Below are 20,965 nucleotides of genomic sequence, written 5' to 3'. Positions count from 1 at the left end.
TTGAGTGCATCGTGGCAGATGGATATTGCTATTTTTTGTTCTAGAATATGAGTAAATTCTCCATTTACTTGGGATATTGTATGTTTCTTGAATATCTTCAGGACGTCCAAGGACATAGTTTCCATATTTACAAATCCAATTATCACATTAAGCCCGGTGTTGAACTACCTCAGCAAATATCAGAGCTTATTTCAATATTGGTAATCCTTCCGTCCGGAAATTCCAGGTTCAATAACCCATATCTGCAAATCGGCAAAAGAGGTGCCGTATTGGAATTTCCAATACAGTAGAACTTTTGTAACGTTCAATTATCACGACTTCTGCAAGCGTTACCCGTCACCCTCAATCAATGCAGTGTGCACACACACCAGAGTGCCACTGTTTGCATAATCATTTATCATCGTTTGCAGGCCGCCGTTCCGGGGGCGTTCCCGTTTTCCTGCCTTCCGAGACGTCCTTTGCCAGCTCAAATCATATCTTCCGTGCTACCCGCCGACCAAAAGACTGCTGCAGACGACAGCTGACGCTTTTGGGCCAGTTTTGGGCCTGCATTCGACAAGTTTTCGTTTGCGAAGAATCGGCTTCAATCGTTCGCATTTTTTTGGTTGTTCCGAAAACGATTGAGGCAGCGACGAAGCAGGGAAATTAACCGACAGGATGCAGCCAATAGTCTGGAAAGGAAATACGTTCAATAACAGGAGCAGCGCCGAAGCTAATCGAACGACGGGCGCACTCACTAGTGCTGAATTGCTTTTGCACGTTGTGTCGGAGGTCGTTGACTGTTTGTATCGTCCTGCAGGGTTTTGGGTAACGAAGCAAACGGTAATAAATCAAACAGTCTGGCTTGCAGAAAGCCCGGTGTGGAGGAGGGAGTGAGTTGTGGGACTTTTTTCTGAGCACAATTAAAAAGTGCCAGCAACATTGGAGCGCTCAGACGCGGTGCCAGACGTTGGATTTAATTGAGGAAGACGAAAATGCGTCACCGATGTGGACCATATTCCAAGATGTGGAGAGTTTTACGATCATCTTTGTGACTTCTCTTGGTTCTTGAGAACGCGGCGACCTCGTACAGATCTGCACCTACGCATGGATCTTTTGTGTTGCAAGTCGCCAAGCTTGACAGTTTGATAGTGTGTCGTCATCCAAGGTGCGTTCTGTTGCGAAATGTCACCACATGGACGCTTGGACGAGAATCTCCCAAAAGGCGATCAAAGCGACCGTCTGTGACGTCTTTGACGCGGGTTAAGCTAAATCCCAAGAGTTGTGGTTTTTTGCCCCTTGTTCACTCGATGCCAGACACAACTTAACCCGACCTCTGACCAACCCAGGCGCGGTGGTACAGAAACATAAAAATGCAATAAATTGCATCGCACCGTCGTGGCTATGCATTACGCGAGCCGGCACATAAAGCCGTGTCTACGGTGAAGGCTGCACTGGAGGAACACCTCAGCGGGGATCTTGTCTTGGGGATGCAAGGGGAACAGACAGCAGACTAACCGTGCCGTTTGGCTACTCGAAAGGTGGAAACTGTTGCAGCGGTAGGAAGGTGTGTGCAAAGCAAACAGAACAAATGTACAGGCAAACGCTTGCAATAATCCGTAAACGCAGCCGATCTCCGAGGCCCAGATATTTGTTCGATTATTCATCCACTCGGCAGGAACGTTTCCGCATTCGCCGGTACGTTTCCAGTGCAGGAAACGGCTGGACGCGCGATGCCACACCTGGTCCGGGGTCAAACCGGACGGTGCCGGTCAGTTTGTTTTGAGGTTATATGCGGCCCCAAGGAGGTTCCCTTTGCGCGTGGGGGAGGGGCAAAACAAGTTCCACTGTGTGTGCACGGTTTGTGTGATTGTGGAAGAAACAGCAACGCGAATAACTTTCATCATCGTTTCCTTTCTCTTTTTTTTCGGTTTGGTGCTGGTCGGTGGGGAAGAAGTAACAATCGGGAAAAGGTGGAAACGGTATGACAAATGAGGTTACAACAATCGGGATAGAAGAGTGGTTGCATGTGCGGGAGGGAGCAAGAAGGGAATTGGTGTGCATTTATTTTACGAGTCGCTTATTGCAACGGTAACACATTAGTGTTCCCTGCCGTTACCGAGCGTTATCGTAACGAGAGTTGGCTTGGAATTAAAAAGGAACGGTAAAAGAAGCTTAAATATGGTTGATTATGGTCCGCGGAACGTTAAATGAGTTCAATTAGGACAATCTGATAAGCAGAGTTGGGAGATCGGATCACCCAATGTTTTTGGGGAGTTCATGAATTTTTTTGTAGTTCATAATAATTCTTCAATATTGAGTTATGATTGTGATTATTTAAAAAAACCTCAACATTCAGGGAAGTTTACTGATCCTACTAATCATAAACGTTCTCAAAAGAATCGTTTCCCAGTGCCATAAAACATGAAATATTGCCCGCCTTTTGATGAGCGATGCCTTACACAGAACGAAAAAATTACGCACCATTAACGTAATAAGCTTGTAAGCAAACACTCGTCCAGATAACGACTATCTTAATGTGCAAGTTCACTTAAGTGAGTTCATGCCAATGAGTAAAGAGTGCATTTACTTGCCGTTCCTTTTACTTTTGCCGAACGTATTGCGTACGTATGTTTACTTCACATTGCTGGCCATACCAAAAAACGCGAAATCAGTTTAAAACAACGAGTTCGAGGTGAATCATCAATCCATCAGTGGTTCTATTTTAAAAGCTGCACCACCATCTGCACGGTATACGTATGTTTGCAATTCCCAAAAAAAAATCACAAACCCACGACCCTGGATTTATTGCGAGATTTCTATTCACTGCCACAAAATGTGGAGTGCGAATGCAAAAAACAGCGAAAACAAACAAGAGAGGAATTAATGTGATTCAACAAATTGCACTTTGTTTACGAATTTGTGAACCTAACCTGATGACTACCCCTTCGCCACTTCGGTGTCTGGTGTTTTTGGGCCTGTTTTTTGCGTTTTGTTGGCGGCAGAGGAAGCGAGATTTGTTTGGATGCGATTTATGCTATTTACACCGACGCGCGCGACCGACCGCGTCCTAGTACCGATCCAGAAGAGTGCCAGAGACAATGCATGATTGTGTTTTTAATTTCTTTCGGCTCGTTCCCGAACGGCGGTGCGAAAACCGGACATTACTGTCCACTTTATTAATTTACACACTTATCGCTTGCGCTTGCGGGGCCGGCTGGGCATAAATTCGTTTGACCTCTCTAGACGAAAATTTCACCGACTCTAAAAGTGGAGATGAAAGCGGGGAACAGCTAAGAAAGGCAAAAAACACAAGTTTTCAGGCTTGTGCGCGCGAAACTTAGCCATCAAACTGTTACCCAATAGCAGTTTTTACTCTGAGAAAGAGACACACACACAAAAGAGGGTTTCCATGGCGCACAAGCACCAGTGGGGTTTGTGTTTTTTTGCCCCTTCCGTCCGGCTAGCCCTATTTTTGCCTACATTTTTTCCGGCCTGCCAGCCTGTGTTGATACATAAACATTAAAATGAAATGAAAACAGCAAAAGAAATGAAACTGATAGGAGCAGCAGCAGCAACGTACTGTCTGGGCAGCATAGAATCAGGAGGAAGATTTCACCAGAGCCCCCCCGCTCTCTTCTTTTACTGCGCTCTGCTGGAAACTCCGGACCCTGGGCCGTAAATGTTTTCATTTTGCCAATGAAAAATTTATGATACTCACTCAGCACGCCTAGATAAATGGTCATTGGGAGCAGTGGGGAAGGCCCAGAGACCAGAGATGCACTCTAATTTAAAGCATCGCTTTTTAAAGCCAGACACTCGGCGGGAGTGACCAAACAAAAAAGAGCCGAGGTAATGAACAACAAAGGAGGGAAATTGGTTGTGCAAGCGCACTTAGCTGTTGATGATTGTTGTCAAAACAATGTTTGCGAAAATATGTCTTGATGATGGGTTTTTAGCAGCAACAAAAGCGGGTAAGAGAGGACAAATCATTACATTTCCCTTGCAGCAAGGTAAGCGTTTGTTTGCAAGGGTGAAGATGGCTTCAATTAATCATGATTTACGAACAAAAAATCCGGGGGATTTGTGTTCCAAAAGACAGGGTTTGATAGTGTCAGAAGAAACGCATCAGTTGAAATTGCAAAACCGTTGCAGTTGATGCAGTTGTTAATCAACTTTCATTCTTTTCATTCTAAAGACTTCAACTTCACACAACATCACGTACGTATGACTCGCAAATACTGCCTAATTTATCTAGGCGATGGTTAGTGATTCTCAGTAACTCTTACTGGAGCATCCAAAGGAACATAAACATACAAAATATCGCCTTACACCCGCGTCCATATATCAAAAGCCGAAACTTCAGCCACACACACACAGCTTGTACCCTTATTTTCAGATGCAGTTTTCATTCCACCCCTAAAAAAAACTTGCAACCGAAAACAAACTGAAACCCTTTTACAGATGAGGCAGACAAATTGGTTGGTTTTACTTGGAGCGATCCTAGAGCCCGTGCATCCCAAAACCGGAGTAGATGGTTCACATTTCATCCGGCTGACTTCAAGAGTCATCCGCCTCCCAGTATGCTGAGATGTCTGTGACACCTTGCGGATTCGGGTCTTTGAACCAAACAAAGTGTCCCTCAGCATGAAACAAAGCCCAACTTCCCCAAAAAATGGTCATCCGTGTGGGTGTGTTGCGAGGTTCAAGGGAGGGGAAAAAAACGTTGGAATGCTTTAAAAGCAACAATAAACAATCGGACATGAAAGGGGAGCGCGAGAGGAACGGGGTGTGTACGTCATTTCATCTCCGAAAAAGGAAGAGAAATGGAAGGTGGAAAAAGTTTTCCATGTCATCACGATGCCGGTTTCATCTTCTTGGGACTTGTGTTTTTTTGGTTTTTGGTTTATGTTTCACCCTAACGCCTACAGCTCGCTAACAGTTCCGGAGCATTAGTCGCATTTCCGTCGGATATACGAGTGGAAATGTTTTATCGAAATGAAAATGATAGCATCTCGCGTGGAGCTACCAACAGGCAAGGTAGATAGATGAAAAGGGTGTACGGCTGGAAATAGCAAACAATGTGCAGAAGTTCTAAAATTTATAAAAATAGTGCTTCCTGACAGCTACTGTCTGGTTCGTTCCTTTAAGTTGCATTTCTAAGACGTTATATCTTCGATTTTAGGTATGAGATAAGGGATCCTCGAAAGGTGAAGTTTATCATATACCTTTTTCTTGAAATAAATATCGCGCTTTACTTGCCCACGCTAATGGGAACTTATCCTCAGAATATTATTTGATCAATGTCCCATAACTCTTTACGAAGCCCACAAAAATATAAAGCTTCCCAGCCATCCCAACAACTTGCTGTTTGCAGATAATCATATATTCATTGGTTTGATCTTCGGCTGCGTGTGGGCTAACATTGAGAAGATTACAAATTTAACATCCCATCATTTTGGGATGCATTTTCTCTCTCCTTTATCCATTTCCAATTTAATCAACCTTATCTTGCCTTAAAAAGCGAAGGCACAACCATCGTGTGTCCTTGTCAAACAAGAACAAATTCCATCAATAGGGAACATTGTTTATCAACACTTACAATACATCCTTCGCAAACAAAATGGCTGGCACTCGAGAAGGGGAATAGATTTTTGTTGTTTTTGGTGTTCTCTCCCTCTCCCCCACTCATGAATCTTTATCACCTATCACTGAGGGATCACACAGCAACACAACCCTCCACACTTCTTTTCGTTTCGAGCGATGTTTGCATAATCCTTTTCGCATCTGTTATCCACGCGGGCGGGTTTTTCTGTTCCCAGAGAGTGTGTCTATCTTGAATGTTGCTTTATCCAACAATTGACAAATGTTTATCGAAATGGCAAACAGGCAAAAAACACAACAACAATCTGAAGGACACACCTTCAGAAAGAAAGCGTCATAAATTCAATCCACCGAGATCCGTAGTGTGCGATACGGGGAAAGCGCAGTTTTGTCGGGTGACCCGGCAGACATTAATAGGGAGTGTGCAGGATTGAAAAAGCCTTCCTCCCAAAGTCGCACCTTTGTGAGTTCTTCCTCACAATCCCAATCCCCCCTTGGTTTCTTGGTTGATTTGCACTCAACTATTTGCAGACCACGGGTACCAACGGGTACCGCTACCAAGACACAAGCCTGCACATCTACTGAACAGAAAGTGGAAGAAAATTGCCACCGGCTGCTATTGAATGCCAACATCCAGTACCTCCCACAGCCCCACAGTACACAGTGTCGGGAGCCGCGTCTGACAGATCAAAAAGGGATTTGTTTACACTTTTTCGCCAGCGGGCCCCTGTTGTACTTTCCGTGCACACTGCACACTGTCACACTGGGGACGTAAAGCGCCGCATGGGGGAAAGAGGGAGGAAAAAGTCATTGGCAGAATCCATACAGTGTCGTGGCTGTGGTACAGCCCGCGTTCAATTCCTAGGGGGCAGTTGGGGGTGTTGTTTGCCGTTATGTGGTTTCTGTTTACACTTGCCGTTCCAAGTGGACGTGTGTGGAGAAGTTGTTGGTACGACCAGAGAGCATCGGTTAGCCACATAACTAACCCGAGAAGTGGTATTTGCAGGAGCAGCAGCAGCAGCAGCTGAAGATGTACCAACGATCATACCAACGTCAATGATTCCATTGGAGCTCTTCAAGCGCCGACAGACGGCAGACGGTTGGGCGGTGAAGCTTCCCAAGTGCCTTCCTCCTTGGTTTTCCCCGGATATAGAGTGAGAGTTCACAAAGTTGCAACAAATTTGCACGATATCAACCACCGGCAGGATCACGCTCAGAACCCTATCACTGAATTAATTCCAGAAAATGTACAGACAAACAATCGGCAGCGGGAGGGCGACTGCCGGGGTTTTTAGGATGTCTGGTTACGGGAAGGATTATAAATCACCCTCAGAGCTAAACGCCACGACCATGTCGTCAGGATACGGGGTACGGCAGATTTATCTATAGCGGGCTGATTCTGTCCCGAGCACGACTGACAATGAAATAGAGATGGAGCGAGAGAACTGGAGGAGGACATACTGGTCATTAATTTAATTTCCAATGGATTTTAGCGTGCTGTTTAATCCCATTGCTTGCTCGCTCTGTTGTTTGCTGGAGTATAAGTCTCACCGACCACACTCTGCCGGTTTAAACGTTCGTTCATTAAGTGTTATTATTCCATTAATTGCAAATGCGTAAATCAAAACATTTCCTGGAATATTCCCGCAGACCGGGTCCGCGGGTTGTGCGGCCGGCTCGTGTGAAGCAGTACTCAGGCTCTTATCGCATTGGGAGCCTACAAATCACGATCGAACTTCACAACACAACACTCAACACCCAACTCCTGGGCGACCTCGAAAGCCGTAGCCTGAAGATACGGCCTTAGACCCGCGCTCGTGGTCTCGCACAACAAAATGCACTTTACTTTCGTTTGATGCGTTGCAATCATTCTGATTTGCTGATTTGTATAATTTATTTTTATTCTTCACACACACACAAACACACACACACATGTACACAGACACACATTCAACACAAAGTAGTGTGATAATGCAAACGCACACTCACACACACAAGGCTCACAAGTACAAATGCAGACACACTTTTTATTGGAAAATGATTCGCGATCGGGCTGGACGCGTGGACGCGCCCAGGGCTTATCTAATCGCGCCAGTGATTGAAAAACCTGTCCCGGCCAGGCACGAGCTCGGCATGTGTTTTGTTGTCCGGGCACACCGCACGCATTCGCCAGATGTGTGCTCGTGTGTGTTTTTTTCGCCTCTTCACAAACACAACCACTAGGGAGAGGACACCCTTCTGGAGAATTGCACTCACGCACGCCACGGTTCTAGTGTTGCACCCCTCCGAAAATGTGTGCCAAAGAGATCCTTTTCACAAACACAAGGGCACACGGGAGTACAGAGGAGAATATAATAAAATACACAAAAAATCGTAGGGACTTTGTGGGTAACTACCGGAAAGCCTACTGACGGTACAAACTCAACCGGTCGTTGACGAGAATACGCAAACTACGCGAAGCGAGACCGAGAGAGATATGCGGCAACACGTACGTCCGTGCGCTGCTAACGTTCGAACGTAAATACACGCTGCTAGTGGCTTGCCGGTTTGTGTTGTGCGGCCTGGAAGCCAACAAGTTCTCACCGGCTCACCCCTCCCTGGTGATTTGGCTGGCTAGAGAGAAAGCATGCGCGAGAAATGCTCTCGCTGCTTGAGAGACGGGGTGAGATCAGGGATTGTTAGAAAACGTTTGGACATTAGTTGGATTTCTACTTGATGAACTTCAAAGTGAAAATTTACGAAAACAAATACATCACTTTGAGGTCGCAATATCTCGGTTTAAAGAATAAAATATGACAGAGTGTATCGTTAAAAACTCTAAAACAATATTTGGACCAACAAACGAAGTCGAACGGCATAAACAACGAATAGGCTTAGAGTTTGGAGTTTCAATATAAGTCGATAATTTTGGTGGGTCTTACGTCATGATGATTTTACCAATAATTTGGCCCTTGTTTATAAACTCATAGCTTACTTCAGGGATTTTATTCAGCGAAGTTATTGCTCATAAACGATTTAATTAATGAACATATGCTTTAATGAACAGAGTTTCGTTTATCATCCTTTCTCATTCAGTTAACGCTCTTTCTGCAGTCTCAGTTCCATGACAAACATAACTAACATAATTTCAGAAAAGATGCAAACTGTCCTAAATGTAGTAAGCAATTTTATTCCAGTTTTTATGGGTAAAAATAACGAAATTGCGTTGATGAAGCGATAACTAGTCCGACCATCATACAAAATATCAGATTGACAACCCCTGCAGAAAGCGCGTCTCTCTCAGAAAACCCGTAACCTGGCAACCAGAGCACAAATATGCTCACCTACTCTCCGTGTTTCAGTTCAGAGGGAAAGAGAAACGCTACCATTGTAAAAGGAAACTGCTTTCTGTGCTTAAGGGTTGTTGGAAGGGTTAGGGTAGTAGAAGGGAGAGAGAGGGGATTGTTGATGGTTTTTTCGTGCGTGTGTAGGTGGCGCTTTAAATGCCGGTTCGCCGTTGTTCCCGAGCAGGAAAATGTATTCGATGCGAGTATTTTGTAGGCTTACTTTTTTTTCTTTAATTTAAAATATAAACAAAAAGACATGGTTCTGTTTGAAATTATGGAAATGTTTTGAGGTGAAACACTTTAAGGCAATATTTATTTGCACACCTTCCGCAGGGTTTAAAAAAATATGCTAAACGGCTTGCCAAAAGTAAGCCGCTTGTGACGTTTTGGCGGCCTTCACATTGAAATTCTCCATAACGAGATCCAAAGAAAAGCACTTCCACCGGCAACAGAGACGCCGCCGCCAAACTATTTAGCACCAATTTCAAAGGTATGAGAGACGCGACACATTGTTCTTGCCCGTTTGCCTGAGCCCCACTGGGCTTGACTTCCGCTGTACAAAATCATTCAAAAAACGTTCCTCGCTTGGCTGATGGAAGTTCCTTTTGTCGGCAAAGAAAAAGCATATGTAAATCTAAATTGATTTTCAACGGCTCGGGAAACCCCGTTTGGCACCCCGGGTGGTGGTTTTCTTACCAAAGAAAGAGAGAAAAACTGCTCCCCAACCAACCAATCAAACAACATGTGTCGACGGAGAAGTGTGTGCGTTCCGTGGTTTTCCTCACCCGGCTGAACGTTGGAATAAATGCATGCCGAATGCTGTGTGTCCGTGCCCTGAGGGCGAGTAGAGCGCGTTTCACCACCCCCCATCGAAATGCTTTTTCAACCGCAAACAGAACAAACGGTACTGATCTGGTTAAAACTTCAAAAACTTCATGCACACTTCAAGGGGAAAAAAGCGTGATGGTGCTCCAGGTGTTGGTGGAATAAATGCAATTTAAGCTGGAATTCAATTACCACACAAACAATGCGCTCCAAAATGATGCTACGGGCGATGTTTTCATCTTCTTGGTGTGACGAACGCGTGGATGCTTCTATACCTATGTGTCACATGTGCTGTTCGACCCGTGTGTTTGGTGGAATTGAATTATGGTGCTTTCGGGGTCGGGTCGGTCAACGCAAAGGGGTTCATTTCCGGAACCATATGTTAATTAGCTCGGGTCGCTTGTTGAGTTCACGTGCATTGTTCACGAGCTGTCAATAAGAGGGTAGGGGAGCAGAGTGTCAAAAATGAAACCAGACAGAACGAGCGTGTAACAAAGAAAGGCCCCCAAAAAAAATGTCACGATTGTTTCTGTTCTTTTGATGGGTCGCGATGGGCCCATATACAAACCCGAGCTCCAAGTGGTCCAAGTTCAAGTGCAGTTCAGCTTTGGTGAAGTTTTGTGTTCTTTCGCTTCAAAGGAACGATCAATCGTAGTTCAATAAAAAACAATGAAATAATGTTTCCAGTCTCGAGTGCGTCCCCAAGACATAGTGAAAGAGTGCGAGAACGATTCTTAACCAGCCCTAGAAGACTGATTTATGATGTTGGATGTAATAAAAATTTCCATATGCCCTTTTTATGATTCAATTGTGATACGGGGTTGGATAGAACGAATTCCATCATCGGGTTTTTTGAATGACGTTCTTTGAAGATATACTTCATATCCATTATCAAGCTGAGCTAGCGCATTATAGAGCCTATGTTCTTTGATGATCGTCTATTTTGGATTATAAAACTCGAGTAGATCTTGAAAAGAGTTGATTTGAATGTAAATTGCATAACTTGAGGCGTTTTTATCGTTTAATTGAATACATTTTAGATAATACTTGCCCAATTATGAACAGATTTTCTTAGAAGAACAGTGGGCGCTATTTTATTGTTTCTTTTTATCATTTGATATTACATAAATTTCAACAATTATTTGCTATTTTTGATAAAAGAAGTCGAGTTGAGCTTGAATTTTAGCTTAAGGATAAAATGTTACAAATAATGCATAGATATAGGCGTTTTTGTAATAAAATAACATACTTTCTGTATTTTACCGGTTGTATATTAGTTATCATACATTAAAATATTGAAATTATTTGAAAAATTTTACAGAGAAGTCATTCAGTCATTCGCTTCAAACCCTTTCAAACGCTTGCAACGCATAACAACTAAATAAAATAATCATGATAGTGACTTAATAGAGCAGGCCCAAGTAGATTCGCCTTTTATCTGACCTTCGAGGATACAATTTTACGGTAGTGTAACGCATTTTCCTGATAAAGAGCACTAATGAATAAGTAGGGAAAACGACAAGGCGTCCTCCTCCTTCTTCTACAGCGAGGAAATAGGAGCTAAACACGCCCCGCAACGATGGTTCCAGATTACATGGTGGCGATAATAACTGCACTAATTTGGCCTTAAAAATCTCCTCCGAGAGTTGGCTGCTCGTGTCCCGTGGGAGGTACTGGTCGAGGAGGCGGAGGGAAGGACAGTGCGTACATTTATCAAAGGCAAACAAAAAACACACTCTTTAATAATCTACCCCTTTTTCTACTTTCGGTCGTTGAGAGCGAAGGCTTTAAAGGTACTTAGTTTTTTGGTAAGAAAGGAAACTCCCTCCAATCACCACCTTACGGGTTGACAAAATTGGGAGAGCGAAACGGCAGAATGACCCGAACTGGAGACCGTTTGGAGGGCCCGTGCCACATGGGACATGATTTACGGACGCGGCCTGCTCGTATGTAGGAGACCTTGCCACACCACGCCACGAATATCCTTTTTCACGCATCAAATAATACCGGCAAACGGGAGCCGAAAACTGATGCTCCCTCTCAAAAACGGGGAGGTTTCAAAATTCGGTACATTAACAGTATCTTAGTGAGTGTGTGTGCGTGGGGACACACACCTACACTGACGCTTCCCAACAGAAGTATGAGTGTGCGCGTTCGACCGGTTCGGTTGTTTGTTTGTTTGGGTGCGTAAATGGTTGAGGATTTTCGTGCGGGTTACAAGATTTATGTCCTTGCTACCACTTCCAGGGCTCCCGGTGGACTTCTCGTTTGTCTCCCACCATCCAACGCACAAAACAGCCGAGTTTGAATTTGCATTTATGCTCTCTCTCTCTCTGTTTTTCTCTCTCTCTTTCTATCTCTGTTTCGTTACATTGACACACCCCCAAGCGCACTAGTGTCGGTTCTAGCCGCGCTGCGTTGTAGCAAACACCTTTAGGGATAATGCCGGAAGTAATGCCCGGTTCTAGGATACAGCGAACGAAACGAACCCATGCTTACAGTGTAGCGTGCTCTATATGCTCCCCTTGTATTCCTGAAACCATTAGAAATTATTTATCGAGCACACAGGATACACCGCGATATCTTCCGGAGTTACTGTGCAAACGTGTGTCTATAATTTCGTTTCTGAGGCACTCTAACGAGGTCTACGAGGTACTAATATTGTAGCAAAAGTCGTCCAGGATTCTTAGAAAATCGATTCTTTCCTACAGAATGCGAGGGTGCGTCTTTCGGACGAAACCACACCGTAACAAGTAACCAGACACACCAGCCACACACCCTTAGAAGCAACCACCGAGACTGGGCCAATATTTGTCTTCGTCTTAGCGTACACGTGTCGTGCGCTAAGATTTTAAGTGTTTCCTTAACCACCAATCTTTAGCAACTTGTACTTGCGGGCAAAGTTTTTGCTTCTTCCCTAACACCCAATAAATTGGTAGCCGCCCTAAGACAACCACCAGTGTGCATAATTGACGAATCTCGAAACCACCATTTATCACACCGGAGTGCCGTCGTACGTTAATCAATCAAGTCTGAAACTTATGAAGATCGATCGTTACGGGAAGGATGAGTTTCAAACCTTCAAAGCTGCGTTCGTGGTCAATACTTTTGGGATTGGGGCACGTGGCACCAGGTTCATATGAGTTATAACAAACGCTGCCGCCTGCCAATGGCTGATGGACCTTCTATGCCGGGTGCAACACGAACCCCCCGAACGACGCGTGTGTCGCCATTTAGGTGTAATAAATTTTAACCTCGCACTACAGCCAAACTAACGCTATGCAGAAGGCGTACGCTTCCCCAGTGAAAAATACCGAAACAGAACAGCACCCGGGACTCCGTGAAGCGTGAATGCCGATGAATAAATTTACATTTTTCGACTGTAAAAGCCATTACCGATCCAGTACGACAGGATATGGGGGAAACGGTCGGCTCGTTTTTTGTGTGCCCACTTTTCTATATAGACCACGAACGAGTATCTGCTTCCGACAATCTATCCTTTTCGGGAGAAGGATTACGGCAACGCTTTTAATTACCATGTCCGGGGTGTGCAGTTTACTTCCGATCATCGTCCTGCCAATGGTCGCCGAAGTCAGCTGGGTCAGCTCTATCGACAAGAAATTGTGTGTTTTTGTGAGCTTTCAGTTTTTTTTGCTACCGTTTACGGTACTTTATTTGTGTTTTTGGAGGTAAACTATAGAGCCATTTTTATGACCAGTACAACCGTTTGGTCTCATAAATAAAATTTTAAAGCAGCAACAACAGCTGACATAACGCTCCTGGTGCGGGGAGGGACTCTAATCCTTTTCGGCCATCATATTGCAATTTTATGGCTGAATGGGGCGATTCTAAACGTAAGCAAAAAAAAAGTGCAACATTGTGTCTGGTGTATCAATTTGTTGTTGAAAAAGAACTGAAAAACAAACCCCGATTTGAAGGGTTCCTCGCTTGCGTTGTTCCTACTCATTGCTCCGAGTGGTTTGCGCCTAAAGAGCTGCAATCCGCATTGCAAAACCATATTGAACGACTGATTTGTAGCTTTTTATCTACAGTTTATCTCCTATTATTGGTCAATTTCAATTTGTACATCTTTGTTCATTTCCATTCAGTTTAAAATAAATAAGAACCAAACTTTATTTACAGCACGGTTTTAGATTTATCGCTTTCGTTTCCCCCATTGCTCCTGGGCAGTAACAATGTGCGCTGATTATCAATCGATAATCGTGGTAACACATTTTCCACACACAAAACTTCCCGTTAGCATCGTTTCATCCTTACTCTAGAATGTTGGGGAAACCCTCCTTAGCAATCGTTTACGAGTTTAATATCTTTCTTTGTCACTGATGCAGCACGAATGTCTTTTGCGTACGCTTGATGTAGCACGCAGTAGTTGTTCTCCCCAAGAACATGACGCCTGGTCGCTCCCCCCCCCCCCCCCCCCCGGCCCAAACAGGAACGCAAAATGGTGGCAGCAAAAAAAAGGGAATATCGGAAATTATTCCAACGAGGGGATAAACTTTCTCCCCAAAAAAAAAAAAAAAAACAAACGCCCTGCGGGAAGTCCAAGAATACTTGCCACCGAAATGGCACACACACGCAAAAAAATCATTTTCCTTTCGCTCATCATCATCGTTCGATATCTTTTCAAACGAGTTTGAGACCACGAGGTAAACACGCGCTTGTTACGCGCCCTCCGAATCAGGCTTTCGATCATTCGATGGAGCCCCTGTGGCTAACGAAAGGACAACACAGTGTATCACCTTTTGCTCCCCTACAGCGCCTCTTTCCCGGTGTACGCCAAAGTAGGATTGTCACACTCAATTTTCCCTTGCAAACAGCGAACGGTACGGTATTTCCTTACAAATGCGTGTGGAAATACAATTTAAACCTCTCTCCCCAAACCGAGGCAGACAGGCCCGACCTGTCCGAGCACGGGAGGTTCAGAACCATAAACTACAAACATCTGCGTCCAGCGAACGGCGAAGTCTTGTAAGGGGAGAATGGTTTTTATGGTTCTACTTGGTGGACCGTTTGAGGTAAAAAAAGGAGCGTTTCGTTTGTTTGTGTGTGTAGGTGCGGTAGGCTCGTTTCTACGCTCCCCAAATCAGCACACAAGTGTTTGTGTGTACTTGGGAGAAAGAAAGTGTGGCTCAACACAATCCAATCACGAAGCACGAAGGATGGTCGAAGGAAAATCGAAAGAAAATCACATCAGAACAGAAAGATGCTTCTATGCCTCGGCTACTTTACGCAGCGCATCAGAGGGAAAACCGGCAAAAAGGAAATGGTTGTTTGTGTACGGTAAAAGCATAATCCGTATGGCTTTCACCCGGTGCACGTGAATGTAGGCGTGAAATTAGTTTGTATTAGCGTGTATTAGTTTGTTTAAGGTCCTTGCAAGCCGGTTGCAATCGTTACTGTTGAAGGTTAATTAAGCGTAATTGATGCAGATGTTCAGTGTTTGTGTGAGTGTGTGGTTTGATGTTTGATGGTATGAAGCCTGAAGTTCCCTTAATCGATGCAGCAAGGTGCCGACGAGATGGATGGCAGAGATAGTGCATTGATTCTACGTGGATCCACAAAACCAGACCAAGAACCTTTGGTAGTAACATCAGGAGTTTGGTAGGAGGCTATCGATGGCATGCAAATTACGTACAGCAGAACGATAGAAACGATGCACACTATCGTCGATCTAAATTGCAGCTACATGCCGGAAGTAACTGCATGCCGCAAGGAACGTGACTTGCAGCGGATAGTAGCTGTAATATAATTTTCCAACCGCTGTATGTACAAAGAAGTGTTTCGAACTGAAATTTCCATCAACACATTCCATCAAAGCAGGGAGACGATAAACGCCACTGAAACTATCGCGAGGGTCATCTCACCCTCGGGAGCAATGCTCCGATGGGAATGCTTTTCAACTTGTTTGAAGGCAAAACTTTGCACCATCGGAAAACCACAAAACGACCAAACGCAAACCAAACCCTTTCATGTCCTGTTGTCGCATTTAAATCGTTTTGTTTTGCAAATATCGAACCGTAAGGGGTTGCCAATGGAGAGCATTGTTCGCGTATGATGCTTAACACGGGGGAGAAGAATTTCAATGCATCACCAGCAAACTCAGCGTAGAGTATTGTTTGTGGAGAGAAGATTACTGGAGCTGAGTTTAGAGTAATCTCTGGAGAGATTGTAGTGGTGTACGTCCCTTCCCGTTACAACATAATTTACATTTCAAACTCATTTTGTCCATTGGTTGGGTATTTTATTACAGCAGATACTGCCAGTATCTAGTAGTTTAATGAAAATGCTATATTCACTTACCGATTCGTCATATCGGCTGGGACGGCATGGATTTCCACCTTCGTTTGATGCTGCTGGGGCGGCTGCTGCTGCTGCTGCTGATGCTGGTGCAGTTGCGGTGGTTGTAGCTGTAGTGAAGATTTCTGCTTCGTCGCTTGTTTGTATCGACCTGTGCAAAAATGATTGAAAATACGGGTTTTAAATAACAAAATGATATTACAATAAAAATAAGAAATTGAATAAAAAAATTATAAATAAAACGATAAAACAGCCGCCTTGATTTTCCTTTTTTCCATTTTTTGCCGAACGACAGGCTCTTGTCTTGGCTAAATATATACACTTGCGCCACTGGTGGAATTTCTTCAAATGTGTAGCTTACTTGAATCGACTACAGAGGGCGCTTTCACACCTGTTTGCTGTTTTACCGTTTTTATCGTTTGACGCCTTGTTGTATGCAATGTGCATAGCACTGGGCAATTCAAATTTTACAGTAAAATTCAAAACAACACGAAGTATTCATTTTCGAAGTACGTTGTTATGACAATTATATAAAATTTTAATAAAATAAAATTAATTACCTATTTTGCATTATTAAGATTAAGAAAAAATCCAACAGAAAAATGAAACTCTTATAAAATCTGAAACTATTAAGCAATACGGCCTTTTTGGACCGTTACTCCTGAATAAAAAAAAAAAATCTGAAACTAAATCTAGTTTCCAAACTATTCAAATTACATAAATGGGAAACGTACTACGATAAAATAAGTTTTAATACTTACTCAAAGCGAAGAAGAGCGACAGCACCGCCTTTAACCGTCCGCTGCAGATGTCATTCGGGGTGACCGATTCCAAGCCGCCAACTTGATGCAATTTCAGAACCGTGAGGCACGCGTTCACGTTATCGTACTGCGGGGAGGGAAGAGAAAGCGAGAAAGAGAACGAATCGATATTAGAAGCGCAATGGATTAGTTATGATTTATTTGGGAAAATAGGATCCAATTTTTGAACCCCGTACACAATTGCACCAAATGTGTGCGTCGGAGGCGGACGGAGAACATGAATCATCTGTCACGGCACGACTCTACTGTACTGTGTGCATGCTGTCACAGCGATCTGTAACGAATTGGCCATTGACTCATTGATGGTGTGCTGCTTGAAAACATGTGGCTTTTAATTGTGTTTCCCTAGAATCTTTTAATGACATGAGGATTGTTACTCGCATTGTGTGTCAAAACGGTGTAATTTGTGTGGATGACGCAAAGCACAGGGCTAATAAAGGGTTTTGTTGGAAGTATGAGATGATGACGTTAGTAGAAATAACAGATTAAAATTGTTTGTTTGTTATGTTGACATTTAGCATGTTTCAAAGGCATGATCAAGAGATGGTCAGAACAATAACCAAATTGAACGATGAATATATGATATTTGTCCCTTTTCTTGATCAGTACCACGACACCAATGTATTACTGAACCAATTCTTCGTAAATAAAGTCATCCAGCACCGCTCCAATGACTCAATGTACTGCTGCAGTCGATGATGGAGTTGTAATTATAAAATATCTCATCGCAATTAAGGCAAGGCTGATTGACATCTAACGGACACTGTTAGTTCGGCATAAGAAATGGAAAGAGTACGGAATTCCCTCACCGTTGTTCAATCAAGTTGATGAAGATTGCAGTGACAACTGTTGCAAACACACTTCATTCTTCATACGCAAGCAGGAGAAAATCCATCATTCTCACACACCGACCCTACGCCATCGCCTCTTCCAACGTTACTTGCATTACAGCGCAAACGGGAGAGTGCACCAGATGCGCGTTACAAGAAAGGACAAGAAAGTACAAAATCGAACAAGTTGCTGACAACACGCATCCATCCGTGTCGTGGTGCGTGGTTTTTCTGTCGCCACTTCTTTGCCACACTCGCATACTTTTTCATGGGACAATGGGAGCCAGAAAGCGGAAGACAGCAGTCTCCATAAAGTCATGAAGGCGGAGTGTGCGAGCTACAACACTAATAATCGTTCCAGTACGGATCACGCCTGAAGGTGGTAATGGCAAATGCAAAAATGACACACTCATCTTGTGATACATCATCTTGTGAGTGAGCTTCAGTTAATGACGATCATTGTTGGAGCAGCACTCGATCTGGTGTACTTGCGAACACACACTGATGGGGAGATCTACCACGGAAGAGTGGCGAGAGTGTATGCATCGGAATTGCGGGTTTAATTCATTAAAGCATGCCATGAATTTCACGCCTCGGTTAGCGCGAAATGGAAATCTAGATTGGGGCGGGGTGAGTGTTTTGTTTTGATACAATTTTGATTACACTTAATTTTCACCGGCGCGATGCGAAGTGCGATGAGATCTTCATTACGTTAAGAGTTGGCGCTGATGGATCCGTTGGCTTATCAGAAAATGGGGAAATTTGAGGAGAGCCTTTTTTTGTTGGAGCTAAATTTGAATGTCTAGAGGACGAATGGACGTGTTTTGTGTTGGGCTTGGAAATGTACGAAAGGTGGTTCCGGTTCGTTGATTAGGAACTACAGTGAACAGTGACATCAATGTCAGCATGGGCAGTAGATTATTCAATGAACGTATTCCAGCACACAAATGAGTTGTGATTAGCATCATACCATTATTCATAGTCCTTTCAAGGTCAGGTTCATGCTAAATGTTAGGTTTCACATCAGTCAGAAGTTGACATTTTTTGGCTTTAAACGCGAATTTGAAATGCAGACATCACCTTTTGTCAAATATGTTATAAGCATTTAAGCCTCATGCCTGATTGAAACATGAATTTTGATATACATATATTCAAATCACTTCGAATCTTTGCTCTAGTTCTTAGAAGGTACTGTTACTTCGCTATGGATATAATTCCAAAATTTCAATCCACAAAAACCTATGATTATTGTGTACCTCTAACTGGCAGTTTGTCCGCGTCTAAGAGGCAAACTCCAAGGTAGCAACAAAAAATCGGAAACGGATGATGGATTTGTATACGCCAGAAAGCAGAATCTGGTGGCGTGTCTGGTGCTCATTCCGTTTAGCGCAGCAATGCAAAACCACCCCGCGCAAAAGATCGCAGAAGCAAACCATCAAACCCCGCACCAACTATTCCATCGATTTCGCTTATGAATTCAGTCTGCGGTACGCCGTTTCTGCCAGGGACAGGTGAGAACCCAATTTCGCCCTCCTAAATACACCTTTTCCGGTCAACCGACAGCCGGCTAAAGGGATGTGGTATAATGGTATACCTTGATTCTAAGCAACAAAAAAAAAGAGCTCCCACATCGATGGTATGCTCCATAATGGCATCTTTTTGCAATTCGTTCGTTCCGTCTACCTGCATAGTCAATATTACCAACAAAAACAAAAATTGCCTTTTTTTTGGTGGAATTTTGTTTTTGGTTACCTGCAAAAAAATGGTATGCCATTGGCCGATGATTGCGCTCATAAAAACGAAAGCACTGCCGGGCAAAATTGCGAGCGCACGCAGAGATGTGTTTGGGCGCCACCGTTCGCCAAATTAAATGCCCGCAATTCCTCCGAGATGGCATTTGGCACATACTTTTCGGTCTCTTTCGGTGGTGACGCACGTTTTATGTACGCATAGCGTGACACAGATTTGCAAAAAATGAAAAAAAACCCTCCAAAATAGTCTCTAGTGAGAAGTACTGCCGTTACTATGCGTTAAGAAGGTTTTTATTAGCTTCCTTTGTGCAAATAGTTTAATGAGCACTGGCAGGCACAAACATATTGCCAGCGTATTGACGTAATAAAGTACGAAGTTTATGGTCAAACCTCATTGAATCCAACAAGGAAACAATTTGATTAACAAATCAAATGAATTTATTACAAACGCAGGTAAAAAGGGGATGCCACCGATCGCTTACCCCGAAAGCAAGCTTTGATGAATGGTTACGAATTAGCAAAAGCCAACTATCACGGGGTGATTGATTTCAAACCGACCCTACCGACCCTTTTTTCCTCACCTCCATCAACTGGAGAAGGGTAACTACCGCAAGGGGTGAAAAAACAGCCACAGATCGCTTGTTAAATAACATCAAACATGAGTTCCTTTTTTGATTGGCAAAAGGCGGAAAGATCCATCATGCCCCATCACGGTATGCAATAATAATCAACCAGACAAAAACTATCCATTTCATCCATGGGTACTGATTTTCTGGGAGCAATATCCTCTTGAAAAAAGCATGAAGAAGGGAAAAAAAAACCCCAGGAATAGAGACACTTATTTGTAGTAGAAACCCCCATTTTACTCCAAAGCCAACAAGACGCGCGTCGTAGTGACGAAGGCCCTTCCTTCGAGTCGATCGTCCATTAATCTTCCCGCGAACTGCGCTTAGAGACTTGGCCCATGAATGAATCGCCCCGCCGCGCACAGGGAAGGTTCCTGAGTGCGACTTGAGTGACAAATTACCACCATCGAGAACCAAACAAACAAACATGCTTTTGGGGTCTCGCCAGACTCGTGTTTGAATGATTCGGGCGCTAGCAGGAGAGGAGCAAGCGGACCATACTTCAGAATACGGCATCATCCCGCTCGGTGTTGTCTAGACACGGGGACTGGGTCTCGCCCGTACCCGAAGAAAGCTTTCGCGAAGAAGTCTGGTCGGGGGTGGGTGGTATCACGCAAACTGGAGCATGTTTTTGGGGCGCGTTTTTCCATAATCGGGCTCGTTTTGTTTGCACACCACACGAAGCTGATGGTGGCGAGAGATCGCGATCAAGCCCTTATAAGGATGCTTTGGTGCTGTACGGTACTTGGCATTCCTTTCAGTCCAGTTTGGTGGGGAGGGTTTTCTTGTGTAAAGGTAGGGCGACTATTGTTTGATATTGCTCAAAGCAGTTGTACAATTCTTGTTCTGTTTTACAAGGATTAGAAATGATGTAAAAACAAAAAG

General features: G+C 43.9%; 1 protein-coding gene across 7 annotated transcripts in view; it reads right to left on the bottom strand.

The window, feature by feature from the left end:
• Positions 1–20,965, bottom strand: part of LOC120957068 (protein sickie) — a 303,567-nt gene that overhangs the window by 126,809 nt on the left and 155,793 nt on the right. For all 7 annotated transcript variants that reach the window (XM_040379025.2, XM_049610522.1, XM_040379019.2 and 4 more), the window contains 2 exons: positions 16,814–16,940; positions 16,056–16,203 (listed from right to left, as the gene is read on the bottom strand). In XM_040379025.2, coding sequence (XP_040234959.2) covers positions 16,056–16,203; positions 16,814–16,940 — 275 coding nt within the window. The remainder of the gene's footprint in view (positions 1–16,055; positions 16,204–16,813; positions 16,941–20,965) is intronic.

This window comes from Anopheles coluzzii, chromosome 3 (genome assembly GCF_943734685.1).
Source record: "Anopheles coluzzii chromosome 3, AcolN3, whole genome shotgun sequence".
Lineage (NCBI taxonomy): Eukaryota > Metazoa > Arthropoda > Insecta > Diptera > Culicidae > Anopheles > Anopheles coluzzii.
Note: the sequence above shows the minus strand (reverse complement) of the source record. Positions and strands in the feature narration are given on the sequence as shown.